This window comes from Hyla sarda, chromosome 2 (genome assembly GCF_029499605.1).
Source record: "Hyla sarda isolate aHylSar1 chromosome 2, aHylSar1.hap1, whole genome shotgun sequence".
Lineage (NCBI taxonomy): Eukaryota > Metazoa > Chordata > Amphibia > Anura > Hylidae > Hyla > Hyla sarda.
Window position 1 is genome coordinate 306178600 of NC_079190.1, and position 15984 is coordinate 306194583.

At 46.2% G+C, this 15984-nt stretch overlaps 1 protein-coding gene across 1 annotated transcript in view; it reads right to left on the minus strand.

Moving 5' to 3' along the window:
- Positions 1–7740, minus strand: part of LOC130356315 (myosin-binding protein H-like) — a 229518-nt gene extending 221778 nt beyond the window's left edge. Inside the window, exon 1 of the mRNA XM_056557634.1 lies at positions 7205–7740. Within this exon, the coding sequence (XP_056413609.1) occupies positions 7205–7556 (352 nt within the window). The 5' untranslated portion in view covers positions 7557–7740. The remainder of the gene's footprint in view (positions 1–7204) is intronic.
- Between the last annotated feature and the right edge of the window lie 8244 nt (positions 7741–15984).

Genomic DNA, 15984 nt, shown 5'->3' on the forward strand with positions numbered 1-15984 from the left:
CTGTCCGGAAATGCTGGGAGTTGTTGTTTTGCAACAGCTGGAGGCTCTGTTTTGGAAACGCTGCCGTACAATACGTTTTTTATTTTTTATTAGGGGGACAGTGTAAGGGGGTGTAAATGTAGTGTTTTACTCTTTATTATGTGTAAGTGTAGTGTTTTTAGGGTACGTTCACACTGGCGGGTTTACAGTGAATTTACCGCTAGGAGTTTGCGCTGCGGTGAAAAATTTGCCACAGCTCATACTTGAAGCAGAAAACTTACTGTAAACCCGCCAGTGTGAATGTACTCTGTACGTTCACATGGGGGGGGCAAACCTCCAGCTGTTTCAAAACTACAACTCCCAGCATGTACTGACAGACCGTGCATGCTGGGAGTTGTACTTTTGCAACAGCTGGAGGCACACTGGTTGGAAAACCTTCAGTTAGGTTTTGTTACCTAACTCAGTATTTTCCAACCAGTGTGCCTCCAGCTGTTGCAAAACTTCAACTCCCAGCATGTACTGATCGCCGAAAGGCATGCTGGGAGATGTAGTTATGCAACAGCTGGAGGGATCGCAACTACAACTCCCAGCATGCAGAGACAGCTGTTTGCTGTTTAGGCATGCTGGGAGTTGCAGTTTTGCAACACCTGGAGAGCTATAGTTTAGAGACCACTGCACAGTGGTCTCCAAACTGTGGACCTCCAGATGTTGCAAAACTACAACTCCCAGCATGCCCAGACAGCAAACTTGCGATTTGCGCCGATCGCCGACATGGGGGGTCTAATAACCCCCCTGGGCATTTGCGCGGGGTGCCTGCTGATAAATATCAGCAGTCACCCCGGCCCGATCCCCGCCCGGCGGGGACCGAAATTCCCACGGGCGTACAGGTACGCCCTTGGTCCTTGAGTACCAGGGAGCAAAGGCGTACCTGTACACCCTTGGTCCTTAAGGGGTTAAAGGGGTACTCCGCCCCTAGCATCTTATCCCCTATCCAAAGGATAGGGGATAAGAGGTCAGATAGCCGGGGCCCCGCTGCTGTGGACGCCCGGGATCGCCGCTGCGGCACCCCGCTGTCATTAGTGCAAAGAGCGAGTTCGCTCTGTGCGTAATGACGGGCGATACAGGGGACGGAGCAGCGTTACATCATGGCTCCGCCCCTCGTGACATCACAGCCCGCCCCCTTAATGCAAGTCTATGGCAGGGGTGTGACGACCGCCACGCCCCCTCCCATAGACTCGTATTGAGGGGGCGGCCGTGACGTAACGATGCTCCGGCCCCTGTATTGCCCGTCATTACGTGCAGAGCAAACTCGCTCTGTGCAGTAATGACAGCGGGGTGCCGCATCGGCGATCCTGGGCGTCCTCAGCAGCAAGACCGCGGCGATCTCACATCTTATCCCCTATCCTTTGGATAGGGGATAAGATGTCTAGGGGTGGAGTACTGCTTTAAAAGGGGTAGTCCAGTGGTGAAAAACCTATCCTCTATACCAAGGATAGGGGATAAGCTTCAGATCGCAGGGGGTCCGACCGCTGGGGCCCCCCGCGATCTCCTGTATGGGGCCTTGGCTGGCTGGCCAAATAGCGCTTGTTGATCACCGCACAAATCGGCGGATGACACGCCCCCTCAATACAACTCTATGGCGCTCCGACTCTGCCACAGAGTTGTATTGAGGGGGGCGTGTCAGCCTGTACAGGAGATCGCAGGGGGCCCCAATGGTCGGGCCCCCCCCCCCCCCCCCCCCCCCCGAGATCTGAAACTTATCCTCTATCCTTAGGATAGGGGATAAGTTTTTCACCACTGGACTACTCCTTAAATTTTTTTTTTAAAAGACCTCTGAAATATGAAAGAAGCTATTTGATTGGACAAGTGGTCAGTTTTTCTTCTGCACAATTTTTGATAAATTTCCCCCATGGTTAATCCATAGTTCTGAACAATAAAAAATATAGAGACTTTTATTTTCCAAACCACCAGCAAGGCTTGAATACACAGCTAGGTTTCTAATAGCTTCAGGGGCACTATGTTAGGCTAGGTTCAGACTACGGAATTTCCGCCTGCAATTCTGCTTTGAAATTGCAGGCGGAAATTCCGCTTGCTAAAATGTACTGTATAGTGAATGGGTTTCCGTTCACAAATTCACACTTCACAAATTCTGCTTCACAAATTCCGAACGGAAAATCCGCTTGGAAATTTCCGACTGAAGAAAGGGGCTGCTCTTTCTTCAGGCGGAAATCCGCACGGAACACATTGAAGTGTATTGGAGACTGCAGTGTCCGCGCGGTCCTAGCACCGACTGATTCAGTCAGCGCTGGCCGCACTCGGAGATTCCGTAGTCTGAACCTAGCCTTAAGCCTATTAACCCCTTAAGGACCGGGGGTTTTTCAGTTTTTGCATTTTCGTTTTTTGCTCCTTGCCTTTAAAAAATCATAACTCTTTCAATTTTGCACCTAAAAATCCATATGATAGCTTATTTTTTGCGCCACCAATTCTACTTTGCAGTGACAGTCATTTTGCCCAAAAATCTACGGTGAAACGGAAAAAAAAAGTCAATGTGCGACAAAATTGAAAAAAAAAACGCTGTTTTGTAACTTTTGGGGGCTTCCGTTTCTACGTAGTACATTTTTCGGTAAAAATTACACCTTATCTTTATTCTGTAGGTCCATATGATTAAAATGATACCCTACTTATATAGGTTTGATTTTGTCGGACTTCTGGAAAAAATCATAACTACATGCAGGAAAATTTATACGTTTAAAATGGTCATCTTCTGACCCCTATAACTTTTTTATTTTTCCGTGTATGGGGCGGTATGAGGGCTCATTTTTTGCATCGTGATCTGAAGTTTTTAACGGTACCATTTTTGCATTGATAGGACTTATTGATTTTTTATTAATTTTTAAATGATATAAAAAGTGACCAAAAATGCACGATTTTGGAATTTTTTTGCGCGAACGCCATTGACCGAGCGGTTTAATTAATGATATATTTTTATAATTCGGACATTTCCGCACACGGTGATACCATATATGTTTATTTTTATTTACACTGTGTTTTTTTTTATTGGAAAAGGGGGGTGAATCAAACTTTTAATAGGGGAGGAGTTAAATGATCTTTATTCACTTTTTTTTTTGCAGTGTTATAGCTCCCATAGGGACCTATAACACTGCACACACTGATCTTCTATGCTGATCACTGGTTTCTCATAAGAAACCAGTGATCAACGATTCTGCCGCATGACTGCTCAGGCCTGGATCTCAGGCACTGGGCAGTCATTCGGCGATCGGACAGCGAGGAGGCAGGTAGGGGCCCTCCCGCTGTCCTGTCAGCTGTTCGGGATGCCGCGATTAGCCGCGGCTATCCCGAACAGCCCGACTGAGCTAGCCGGCCACTTTCGGTTTCACTTTTAGTCGCGTGGCTCAGCTCTGAGCGCGCGGCTAAAGGGTTAATAGCGCGCAGCGCCGCGATCGGCACTGCGCGCTATGAAAGGCGGGTCCCGGCTTCACTATGACGCCGGGCCCGCCGTGATATGACGCGGGGTTACTGTGTAACCCCGCGTTATATCAGGAGAGCAGGACCAAGGGCGTACCTGTACGCCCTTGGTCCTTAAGGGGTTAAAGGGGTATTCCAGGCAAAAACTTAGATATATATATATATATATATATATATATATATATATATATATATATCTATCTATCTATCTATCAACTGGCTCCGGAAAGTTAAACAGATTTGTAAATTACTTCTATTAAAAAATCTTAATCCTTCCAATAGTTATTAGCTTCTGAAGTTTTCTGTCTAACTGCTAATGTGACCTCCCGGGAGCTGTGCATGATGGGAGAATATCCCTTGCATGATGGGAAAATATCGCCATAGGAGCTGGACAGCTCCCGGGACGTGAGTCATCAGAAAGCAGTTAGACAGAAAACAGCAACTCAACTTCAGAAGCTAATGTAGATCTTTAATGTGGATCTATTTCTCAGCTCAAAAAGAGGGACATCTAGGAAGCAAGGAGGGAGAGAGGGACTTGGGTCAAAAGAAAGACACTTGGGAAAATATGCTCACAGAAAACCACACCAAAAAACACCCCTAAGGCTGTATTCGCATCTCGTTTTTGCAATACAGGTCCCGTATCCCGTTTCTGTACAAAAAACGTATGTCTCCAAACCGGACCGGAACGTCTGCAACCATATATGCCTCCTCATGTTTTTAACCTGTTAAGGACCCAGGGCGTACCTGTATGCCATGAGTCCGCTCCCGATCTATAACTGCGTCATAGCGGGTCAGGGCCGGGCCTCTGACAACGGCCGGGACCCGTGGTTAATGGCACGCGGCATTGATCGTGCTGCCACGCGCTATTAACCCTTAAGACGCGGCGGTCAAAGTTCAACGCTGCGTCTAAAATGAAAGTGAAACGATGCCGGTTAGCTCAGTGGGCTGTTCGGGATAGCCGTGGTGAAATCGCGGCATCCCGAACATCTTACAGGACAGCAGGAGGGTCCCTACCTGCCTCCTCGCTGTCCGATCGCCGAATGACTGCTCAGTGCCTGAGATCCAGGCATGAGCAGTCAAGCGGCAGAATCATCGATTACTGGTTTCTTATGAGAAACCAGTGATCAATGATAAAGATCAGTGTGTGCAGTGTTATAGGTCCCTAGGAGAGCTATAACACTGCAAAAAAAAAAAGTGAAAAAAAAGTGAATAAAGATCATTTAACACCTCCCCTATTAAAAGTTTGAATCACCCCCCTTTTCCCATAAAAAAAAAAATATAAACATATGTGGTATCGCCGCGTGCGGAAATATCCGAATTATAAAAATATATCTTTAATTAAACCACATGGTCAATGGCGTGCATGCAAAAAAATTCCAAAGTCCAAAATAGTGCATTTTTGGTCACTTTTTATATCATGAAAAAAATGAATAAAAAGTGATCAATAAGTCCTATTAATGCAAAAATGGTAGCGCTAAAAACATCAGATCACGGCACAAAAAATGAGCCCTCATACCGCCCCATACGCGGAAAAATAAAAAAAGTTATAGGGGTCAGAAAATGACAATTTTAAACGTATAAGTTTTCCTGCATGTAGTTTAGATTTTTTCCAGAAGTACGACAAAATCAAACCTACATAAGTAGGGTATCATTTTAACCGTTTCATTGAGAAAAAAAACTTTGTCAACATTTTAAATAAAGTTCTTTTTTTTTATTGAATTTCCCAAAAAAAAAAAAAAAAAAAAAAACAGTATTGTGCAAACCGGATGTAACCGTACGCACATACGGTTCAATGCGGTTCCCATAGAACTCCATTTTAAAATAACCATATACAGGTTGGATACGGTTTTTCAACCGGACTTCAAACCGTAGTAGACTACGGTTTTGTGTGCGGAAAAAAACCCGCATACAACCGTAAATGAAGCAAAACCTACGCAACCGGATGCTACGGTTGTCAATGTGATGTCTATGTATACGGTTTGGAATACGGTTCAATACTTTTTTTTTGCTGAAAGCGGATACGGCAACCGTATTGCAAAAACGAGATGTGAATGCAGCCTAAACAATTAGGTTTTCATCTCCAATTGATTTCAAAGGGAAAATGTTCAAAAAAGATTGCGGTCTTCAAAAAATAATGCTTTAAAAACAAAAGTGCTGAAAAAAGAAGTGATTCACCACTTTTCTGAGCAGTACAGCCTATAAGCTTACATTAAAATCAATGAAAACTTTTAAAAAAATGCTAAAAAGCCACATAAAAAGAGCATCAAAATTAACACAGCAAATTTAGCGTGGGTTTTTTGGAGCAGTTTTTGCCTGTGTGAGTATACCCAAGGCTTCATACAGCATCAATGCTATAGGTCCTAGATACATATCATCATACTATCAAAAACAAGAAGTCAACATATACTGTGGAGCAGTTGGAGGGAGATCAAAACCTGTCCACAGGAAAAGTTGCTGAGTTGCACATAGCAACCAATCAGATTGCTTCTTTCATTTTACAGAGGCCTTTAAAAAAAATGAAAGAAGCAATCTGATTGGTTGCTAGGGGCAACTCAGCAACTTTTCCTTTGGACAAGTTTTGATAAATCTCCCCCTTGGGGTATACACTTTAATGGCTGGAACAAGTCACCTGGCGACTATATTTGGGCCACTTTCCAACTTTATTGTGCTGTACTCAATAGCATCTTCTGCACTACTGAGTACAGCAAAATAAATGTATACCAGCGGAAAATGCCCTAAATATAGTCACAAGGGGGAAGATTCCTCAAAACTTGTGCAGAGGAAAAGCTGAACAGTTGCCCATAGAAACCAATCAGATCACTTCTTTCATTTTTGAAAAGGCCTCTGAAAAAAGAAAGAAGCAATCTGATTGGTTGCTATGGGCAACTGGTCAACCTTTCCTCAGCACAGTTCTTGATGACTATATTAGAGCCATTAATCATTCCTGCTAAAATACATTTACTCTGCTGGACTCTGTAGTGCGGAAGACCCTGCACAACATTTAAAAGCAGGAAGTGGCCCAAACATAGTGACAGCTGACCACATCCACGCCATTAAAGTGAATGGATCTGCTGCTGTTGTGTAGCTGGGACATACAGCAATAATGCAATGTGGACCCAACCTTTACGCCATATTTCAATACCTATTTCAGGCAAATATCTGTGGCATACATTGGTAGCCCAGGAGACCAAAGCGAGGTCCGTCTGACCCATTCAATTGAATGTGCGAATGTATTTTTTGGCAAAATTGTGAGCATAGTCAACCAATTGAGTCTCACTGAAATACAGTATATGCTCACAAATCACTTTTAAGGCAGCTGGTAGATATTTATAAATGGTACCTATAGGTATGCTGAGGTATATCAGTGAGCTTCCATTGTGCCAACATAGTCAAAAGTATGTCATTTTTGGCTACATTTTGTCCTTTAGACTACACAGTATGGGTTTTTGTGTTCTGCAAACACCACTTTTAGGGACACGTGGTGTAGTATAGATCTATGTGTATTTACAATTAAAAATGACCTTTTATTTCTGCTGTGATTTTATCCTTATAAATGAGTCGGGTGGGGTCCTGCTGTGGTATACACTGGCTTCCCATTCTCCTGGGCTGCCAACGTGTACCACAGAAATTATAGTCGGATAGGTGGGAACCCAGCCTTACAATTCTCTGCTGGAGAAACGACTGACAGAGCCACGTTTTACAGCACTGTTCACACTCAGTACCGCCTGTACATCCTTACCGTCCTTTGGAGGAGGTGTCTCCTTCACGGGCTCAGGCGCTGGCTCTACCACAGGGACTTCTGGGGCATCCGCTGTAGGATTCTCGGGCACCGGGGCATCCGCTGTAGGATTCTCGGGCACCGGGGCATCCCCTCCAGGGTTCTCCGGCACCGCAGCAGGAGAAGAGGAATCCGCAGCAGGAGCCTCGGTAACTGGAGCAGGCGTTTCCGGAATTACTGCGGGATTATCGGGGGCTTTGGCGCCAGATTCTTCAGCTGGCTGAGGGGGTGCGGCCGGCTCCGGTGGCGCAGGCTTGCTAGGGGCAGCTTTGGGGGGTGCCGGGGATTTTTTAATGGGGACCTTTGCTGGCATGACTGGTTCTCTTTTCTTTCCAGCAGCAGTAGGGCAGTAAAAAGCTTCGGATGTTCGGGTTTATATAGCCTCCTGTCAGGCATTTTACCATCTGTTTTTACGAAGTGCCTCAGTATATTTAGAGCATTGGGGCAGTCAGCTCCTTAGGACAAAAATAACTCTACTAGGAACATGACAGGTTCCAGAGGGCTCACTATAGAATTGTTCATGGATCAGCCATGCCCTGTCCCTGGAGACGAATGCATCTGGCTTTATGGGATTTTACTTAAGAGCCATTGATTCCAATAACAAATCATATAAATATGATTAACCCCTTAAGGACCAATGCAAATAAACCTGTACGCCCCTGAAAGACCAGGCCTGTTTTTTCAAATCGGGGATGTCTGTCTTTATTAGAGAATAACTCTGATAACGTTTTGCCAATCACGATAATTCTGACATTGTTTTTTTGTCACAAGTTGTCCTTCAGGTACATAGTAAAAGTAAGCCGATATCATTTGTAGTTTTTTTTTTACAATGCAAAAAATCATGAAATTTTTACCAAAAAATTATGATTTTTTGCTATTTTAACACTAATTGGTTGCATATATTTATACAAACTGACCAAATAGTTTATGAAACTTATACTTTCAGATGTCTACTTTATTTTGACGTCATTTTTTAGTTTTTAATTAACATTTTAAATTAGTTAGAAGCCTAACAATTTAACTTGAAATTTTGAAAATATGAAAAGTACATATTTTTTTATGTGCTATGCAAGGTTTGCAGAAATTAATATGACCCCATTTTAAAAACTAGACCCCTCAAGGTATTCGCTAGGGGGTACAGTGAGTATTTTAACACCATCATTTTTTGGCAGGAATTATTATAAAGTCAGTGTTAAAAATTCGAAAATTGCAATTTTTCACAAATGCATCATTTGGGGGGCATATTTTTTGTACATCACTTCTGATATTGAAATAAATGCACCCTATATTTTATTTAGCTGCTTGTCCCATGTTCGGAAATACCCCCGCTTTGACCATATATGGTTCCTTGGCCGGGTGGTAGGACTCAGAAGGAGAGGAGCGCCATTTGGCTTTCAGGGCAGTACAGTGACCCCATTTATATACCGCACCCCTACAAATTATTGGCTGGACCAGGGACCTCTCTGATTGGTCCTTGGTCGGCTGGCAGTATAACGCGTCTGTCTGTGACAGTTAAGGCTCCTGATGGATATATCCGCCATGTTGTGGGAATAAGCACCCGCTCATGGCGAATATATCCATCACTGCTGCGGCTGGGTAGCTCAGTGTGTCCGCTCATGACTGCTGGCGGATAATCCGCCGCTATGAGTGGACGCACAAAGCTACCCAGCCGCAGCAGCGAGCTCATTACCGTGACTGCTGCATAATGTGTAGGATCACGTGGCGGACATCCGCAGCATATTACATGCTGCGGATGTCCGCCAATGCGATACTACACATTATGCTTTTTTTTTTTTTATTAGATTCATTTAATAAATGTATTTTTAATATATATATATTTTTTTACACTTTTATTACATTTTTATTTATTTTTACACTTTTATTTTATTTTATTTATTTATTTATTTTTACACTTTTTAATGCTTTGGAATACTTAGTATTCCAAAGCATTGCAGTTATATGCTGCCTGACAGTTTTCACTAGCAGGCAGCATATTAGGACGTGCCTCTCAGGCAATACCCAGGGCAGACCTGGGGGTCTTTGTAGGACCCCCGGCAGCCCAGGTATGCAGCAGTACCCCGCAATGCTCCGGGGTGCTGCAGGAGAGACAGAGGGAGCCCCCTCCCTCTGCCAGAACTCCTTACAGCGCGCGGTCACTTCTGACCGCGGCTGTAGGGGTTAAACTGTCGGGAGTGAAGTGAACTTCACTCCCGGCAGTGCGGCCACACACAGCACCCCGCGATCGCGCTGCGGGGTGCTGCAGAGGAGACAGAAGGAGCCCCCTCCCTCTGTCAGAACTCCTTACAGCACGCGGTCACTTCTGACCGCGGCTGTAAGGGTTAAACTGTCGGGAGTGAAGTGAACTTCACTCCCGGCAGTGCGGCAGGCCCTGGCCAGCCGCGTATTACACGCAGCACCCCGCGATCGCGATGCAGGGTGCTGCAGAGGAGACAGAGGGAGCTCCCTCCCTCTGTCATAACACTTACAGCCCGCGGTCACTTCCGACCGCAGCTGTAAGGGTTAAAACTGCCGGGACCGAAGTTTACTTCGGTCCTGGCAGTGCAGCAGGGTCCCGGCTGTGTGATACAGCCGAGTCCCTGCCGCGATCTCGTGGGTGCACTGGGCAGCACCCACGAGAAGAATGGACGAGTATAGACGTCCAGGTGCGGGAACGCCCGCCAACCTGGACGTCTATACTCGTCCATGGTCGTTATCGGGTTAAGTTCAGTCAGAATAAATCCCTGAATCAACGTTCTGTCCCTATAAATCTAATATACATAACCAGCGATGTTATTACTCTCCAAAAATGCACCCAGACCCCTTTTAAATTCTTTTACACAGTTCACCATGACCACCTCCTCCGGGAGAGAATTCCACAGTCTCACTGCTCTTACAGTAAAGAACCCCCCGTCTGTGCTGGTGTAGAAACCTTCTATCCTCTAGACGTAGAGGATGCCCCCTTGTTATAGATACAGTCCTGGGTATAAATAGATCATGGGAGAGATCTCTGTACTGTCCCCTGATATATTTATACATAGTTATTAGGTCTCCCCTAAGCCCTCTTTTTCTAAACTAAATAACCCTAATTCTGATAATCTTTCTGGGTACTGTAGTCCTCCCATTCCCCGTATTACTCTGGTTGCCCGTCTTTGAACCCTCTCCAGCTCTCCAGGTGCCCACTGGTGCCCAATACTGTACAAAGTATTCCATGTGTGGTCTGACTAATGATTTGTACAGTAGTAAAAGTATTTCCTTGTCGTGGGCATCTATGCCCCTATTGATGCACCCCATGATTGTATTAGCCTTGGCAGCAGCTGCCCTACACTGGTGACTACAGCTAAATTTACTGTTAACTAAGACTCCCAAGTCCTTTTCCACGTCAGTCGTCCCAAGTGTTCTCCCATTTAATACATAATCCCAGCCCGGATTTTTCTTCCCCATGTGCATTACCTTACATTTATCAATGTTGATCCTCATCTGCCACTTCCCAGCCCAAACCGCCAACCTATCCAGAACCCATTTGTAACAGTGCTCTGTCCTCTATTGTGTTTACCGCTTTACAGAGTTTAGTATCAGCTGCAAAGTTTGCTACTTTACTATTCAACCCCTCTACTAGGTCATTAATGAATATATAAAATAGGACAGGACCCAATACTGACCCCTGTGGTACCCCACTAGTAACAGTCACCCAATCAGAATAAGTACCATGTAAAACCACCCTCTGTTTCCTATCACTGTCCCAGTTACTTACCCACTTACACACATTCTCCCCCAGCCCAAACCTTCTCATTTTATGCACCAACCTTTTATGTGGCACCGTATCAAATGCTTTGGAGAAATCCATAGATGGCTTTACATTCTGTACTGAGTCTGCAAAAAGAATGAACGTGCTCATTCTTTCTGTAAACACAGAAAACTGCATTTCGGTTCTGGAAACATCTGAAATGGAAATTACACCTTGTATAAAGGGCTACTCTGGTGGAAAACAAATCAACTGATGCCAGAAAGTTAAACAGATTTGTAAATGACTTCTATTGATAAATATTAAAGCATACCTGTCCTTAGCCCCTTAAGGACCTGGGGTTTTTCCGTTTTTGCATTTTCGTTTTTTCCTCCTTACTTTAAAAAAATCATAACTCTTTCAATTTTTCACCTAAAAATCCATATGATGGCTTATTTTTTGCGCCACCAATTATACTTTGTAATGACATCAGTCATTTTACCCAAAAATCTACGTCGAAACGGGAAAAAAAAAATCAATGTGAGACAAAATTGAAAAAAATAACCTTTGTAACTTTTGGGGGCTTCCGTTTCTACAGAGTACATTTTTCGATAAAAATGACACCTTATCTTTATTTTATAGGTCCATATGGTTAAAATGATACCCTACTTATATAGGTTTGATTTTGTATTACTTCTGAACAAAATCATAACTACATGCAGGAAAATGTATACGTTTAAAATTGTCATCTCAGTTAGAAGAAACAGGCATGGTCGCACATCTACATATTGCCTTTTGATCTAATTGCTTCTCAGCATAAATTCAAAAACTAACAGGTTGTTAGTATACATTTTGATCAAAAGGTACAAGCCCACTCGCCACGTCAAGGCCACCTAATTTGAGTGGGTCCCTAACGCCCCTAGCATAAAATGGCGTGGCACTGAACGGCAGCAGTGCGACACCAGTGCTCACAGGGGGAACGACCCACTGGCAGAGCGGCCCCAATGCCGCTCAAACCAGTCCATGGGTCGCACCTCCCCACAGACATGGCGCCTCGGCAGCAACGGACGCCGCACAGCACCACACCAGTGTGAACAGGTGGCCGCGACGAGGCTGGCGGGCTTCATGCACTTTATGATCATAAAGTACACATACGACCTGTTTGTTTTATATATATTGCTGAGAAGCATTAGATCATTTGTGCATATTGTGGATGTGCGACCATGTCTTTTTTTGTCTCTGTATCCACATTTTTGTATTCTCCTTTCCGTTTTTTTGTTTTTGCTTGGTCTGCACTTCACCCCTCCCGCCTAGCCCTTGCACATAAAAGTGAGCAGAAAGTGCTCTAGGGCCCCTCCCTTCCTGGCTAGGCTTCCAGTCTCTGGCTGTAGGCACATGGTCAGTGAACTATTACACCCTGTTGACACTGGTGTGGTGCTGCGTGGCGGCTGCTCCCACCGTGGCACCGTGTCAGCGTGGGGGGCGTCCCATGGGCTGGTTCGAGTGGCAATTGGGGCTGCTCGGCCAGCGGGTCATTCCCCTCCCGTGGACACTGGCGTCGTGGCGGTGGTGGTCGCCGCGTGGTGCCGCGCCGTTTTATGCAAGGGATGTTAGGGACCCACATCCAGGTGGCCGTGATAAGGCTGGCGGGCTTCATGCACTTTATGATCATAAAGTACACAAATGACCTGTTTGTTTTATATACCGTATTTATCAGGGTATACCACGCACCGGCCTATAACACGCACCCTCATTTTACCAAGGATATTTGGGTAAAAAAAGTTTTTTACCCAAATATCCATGGTAAAATGAGGGTGTGTGTGTGCGCATGTATACCCCGATACACCCCCAGGAAAGGCAGGGGGAGAGAGGCCGTCGCTGCTCGCTTCTCTCCCCCTGCCTTTCCTGGGGTCTAGAGCCCTGCTGCCGGCCCTTCTCTCCCCCTGGCTATCGCTGCCCGTTCTGTCCCCCTGACTATCGGTGCCGGCGCCCCATTGCCGGCGCCGATAGCCAGGGGGAGAGAATGGGCAGCGGCACCGCTGCCCCGTTGCCTCCCCCCATCCCCGGTGGCATAATTACCTGTTGCCGGGGTCGGGTCCGCACTGCTGCAGGCCCCCGGTGTGCGTCCCCTTCGTCGTTGCTATGCACGGTGCGGCGCATGACGTCATGCGCCGTGCCGTGCAGCGCATAGCAACGACGCAGGGGACGCACACCGGAGGCCTGAAGCAGCGCGAACCCGACCCCGGCAACAGGTAATTATGCCACCGGGGATGGGGGGAGGCAACAGGGCAGCGGCGCCGGCAATGGGTGCCGCTGCCCCTTCTCTCCCCCTGGCTGTCGGCGCCGCTTCTCTCCCCCTGGCTATCGGAGCCGGCAATGGGGCGCCGGCACCGATAGTCAGGGGGACAGAACGGGCAGTGGCGCCGATAGCCAGGGGGAGAGAAGGGCCGGCAGCAGGGCTCTAGACCCCAGGAAAGGCAGGGGGAGAGAAGCGGGCAGCAACGGCCTCTCTCCCCCTGCGTTTCCTGGGGGTGTATCAGCGTATAACACGCACATAGATTTTAGGCTAAAAATGTCAGCCTAAAAAGTGCGTGTTATACGCCGATAAATACGATATATTGCTGAGAAGCGTTAGATCATTTGTGCATATTGTGGATGTGTGACCATGTCTTTTTTTTTTTGTCTCTGTATCCATAAAATTGTCATCTTCTGACCCCTATAACTTTTTTATTTTTCCGCGTATGGGGCGGTATGAGGGCTAATTTTTTGAGCCGTGATCTGAAGTTTTTAGCGGTACCATTTTTGCATTGATAGGACTTATTGATCGTTTTTTCATGATATAAAAAGTGACCAAAAATGCACTATTTTGGACTTTGGAATTTTTTTGCGTGTACGCCATTGACCATGCGGTTTAATCAACAATATATTTTTATAATTCGGACATTTCCGCATGCGGCGATACCACATATGTATATTTAGATTTTTATTTACACTTTTTTTATGGGAAAAGGGGGGTGATTCAAACTTTTATTAGCGGAGGGGTTAAATGATCTTTATTCACTTTTTTTTCCACTTTTTTTTTTTGCAGTGTTATAGCTCCCATAGGGACCTATAACACTGCACACACTGATCTTTTACATTGATCACTGGTTTCTCATAAGAAACCAGTGATCGATGATTGTGCCGCTTGACTGCTCATGCCTGGATCTCAGGCACTGAGCAGTCATTCGGTGATCGGACAGCGAGGAGGCAAGTAGGGATCCTCCAGCTGTCATGTAAGCTGTTCGAGATGCCGCGATTTCACTGCGGCTATCCCAAACAGCTCCCTGAGCTAACCAACATGGTTTCACTTTCATTTTAGACACGGCGTTCAACTTTGAACGCCGCGTCTAAAGGGTTAATAGTGCGGCACCACGATCAATGCCGCGTGCTATTAGCCACGGGTCCCGGCCATTGTTAGAGGCCGGGCCCAAACCGCTATGACGCGGGGCCACGCGTGCCAGAAAATTAAACACATTTGTAAATCACTTCTATTAAAAAATGTAATCCTTCCAGTAATTTTTAGGCGCTATATACTAAAGAGAAATCCAAAAAAGAAATGCATTTCCTCTGATGTCATGACCACAGTGCTCTCTGCTGACCTCTGCTGTCCAATTTAGGAACTGTCCAGAGCAGCATATGTTTGCTATGGGGATTTTCACCTGCTCTGGACAGTTCCTTAAATGGACAGCAGAGGTCAGCAGAGAGCACTGTGGTTATGACATCAGAGGAAATGCATTTCTTTTTTGGATTTTGGAAAAGTACTGGAAGGATTAAGATTTTTTAATAGAAGTGATTTACAAATCTGTTTAACTTTCTGGCACCAGTTGATTTAAAAAAAAAAGTTTTCCACGGGAGTACCCCTTTAACAAAAACATTTTATAACATGCAGATAATACCATTACATGTATATTTGTAATATTCATTGGTTAAAAAATGTGTATATTTTTGTTCCTACAGATATTAGGGGAGATTTATCAAAACCTGTCCAGAGGAAAAGTGGCCCAGTTGCCCATAGCAACCAGTCAGCTTGCTTCTTTCATTTTGCAGAGGCCTTGTTAAAAATTAAAGAAGGAAGCTGATTGGTTGCTATGGGCAACTGGGCTACTTTTCCTCTGGACAGGATTTGATACATTTCCCCCCCTTATCTGTGTGTCTCTGTGAGGCGTCCAAATACAGGAATAGAGGGTGGACAAGCAGGGCTGACAAGTCAGGATCCTAGAGCTCTGCTTATCCTGCCCTCACTTCCTGTATTTGGTCTCCTCACAGAGACAGACAGCCAATAGCTGCAGGGACAGCATTTTTTTTTAACCCAAAAATATACCAAGTTTTTAATGTATATTCCGTATTTATCGGGGTATACCATGCACCGGCCTATAACACGCACCCTCATTTTACTAAGGATAGCCAGGGGGAGAGAAGCGGCGCCGGCAATGGGGCAGCGGCGCTGATAGCCAGGGGGAGAGAAGGGGCAGTGGCACCCATTGCCGGCGCCGCTGCCCCGTTGCCTCCCCCATCCCCGGTTGTATAATTACTTGTTGCCGGGGTCGGGTCTGCTCTGCTTCAGGCCTCCGGTGTGCGTCCCCTGCATCGTTGCTATGTGCTGCACGGCGCAGCTCACTGACGTCATGCGCCGCGCCGTGCAGTACATAGCAACGATGCAGGAGACGCACACCGGAGGCTTGAAGCAGCGCGGACCTGACCCCGGAAACAGGTAATTATACAACCGGGGATGGGGGAGGCAATGGGTGCTGCTGTCCGTTCTCTCCCCCTGGCTATCGGTGCCGCTGCCCCATTGCCGGCGCCGCTTCTCTCCCCCTGGCTATCGGTGCCGGCAATGGGGCAACGGCACCGATAGTCAGGGGGAGAGAACGGGCAGCGGCACCGATAGCCAGGGTGAGAGAATGGGCAGCGGCACCGATAGCCAGGGGGAGAGAAGGGCCGGCAGCAGGGCTCTAGACCCCAGGACAGGCAGAGGCAG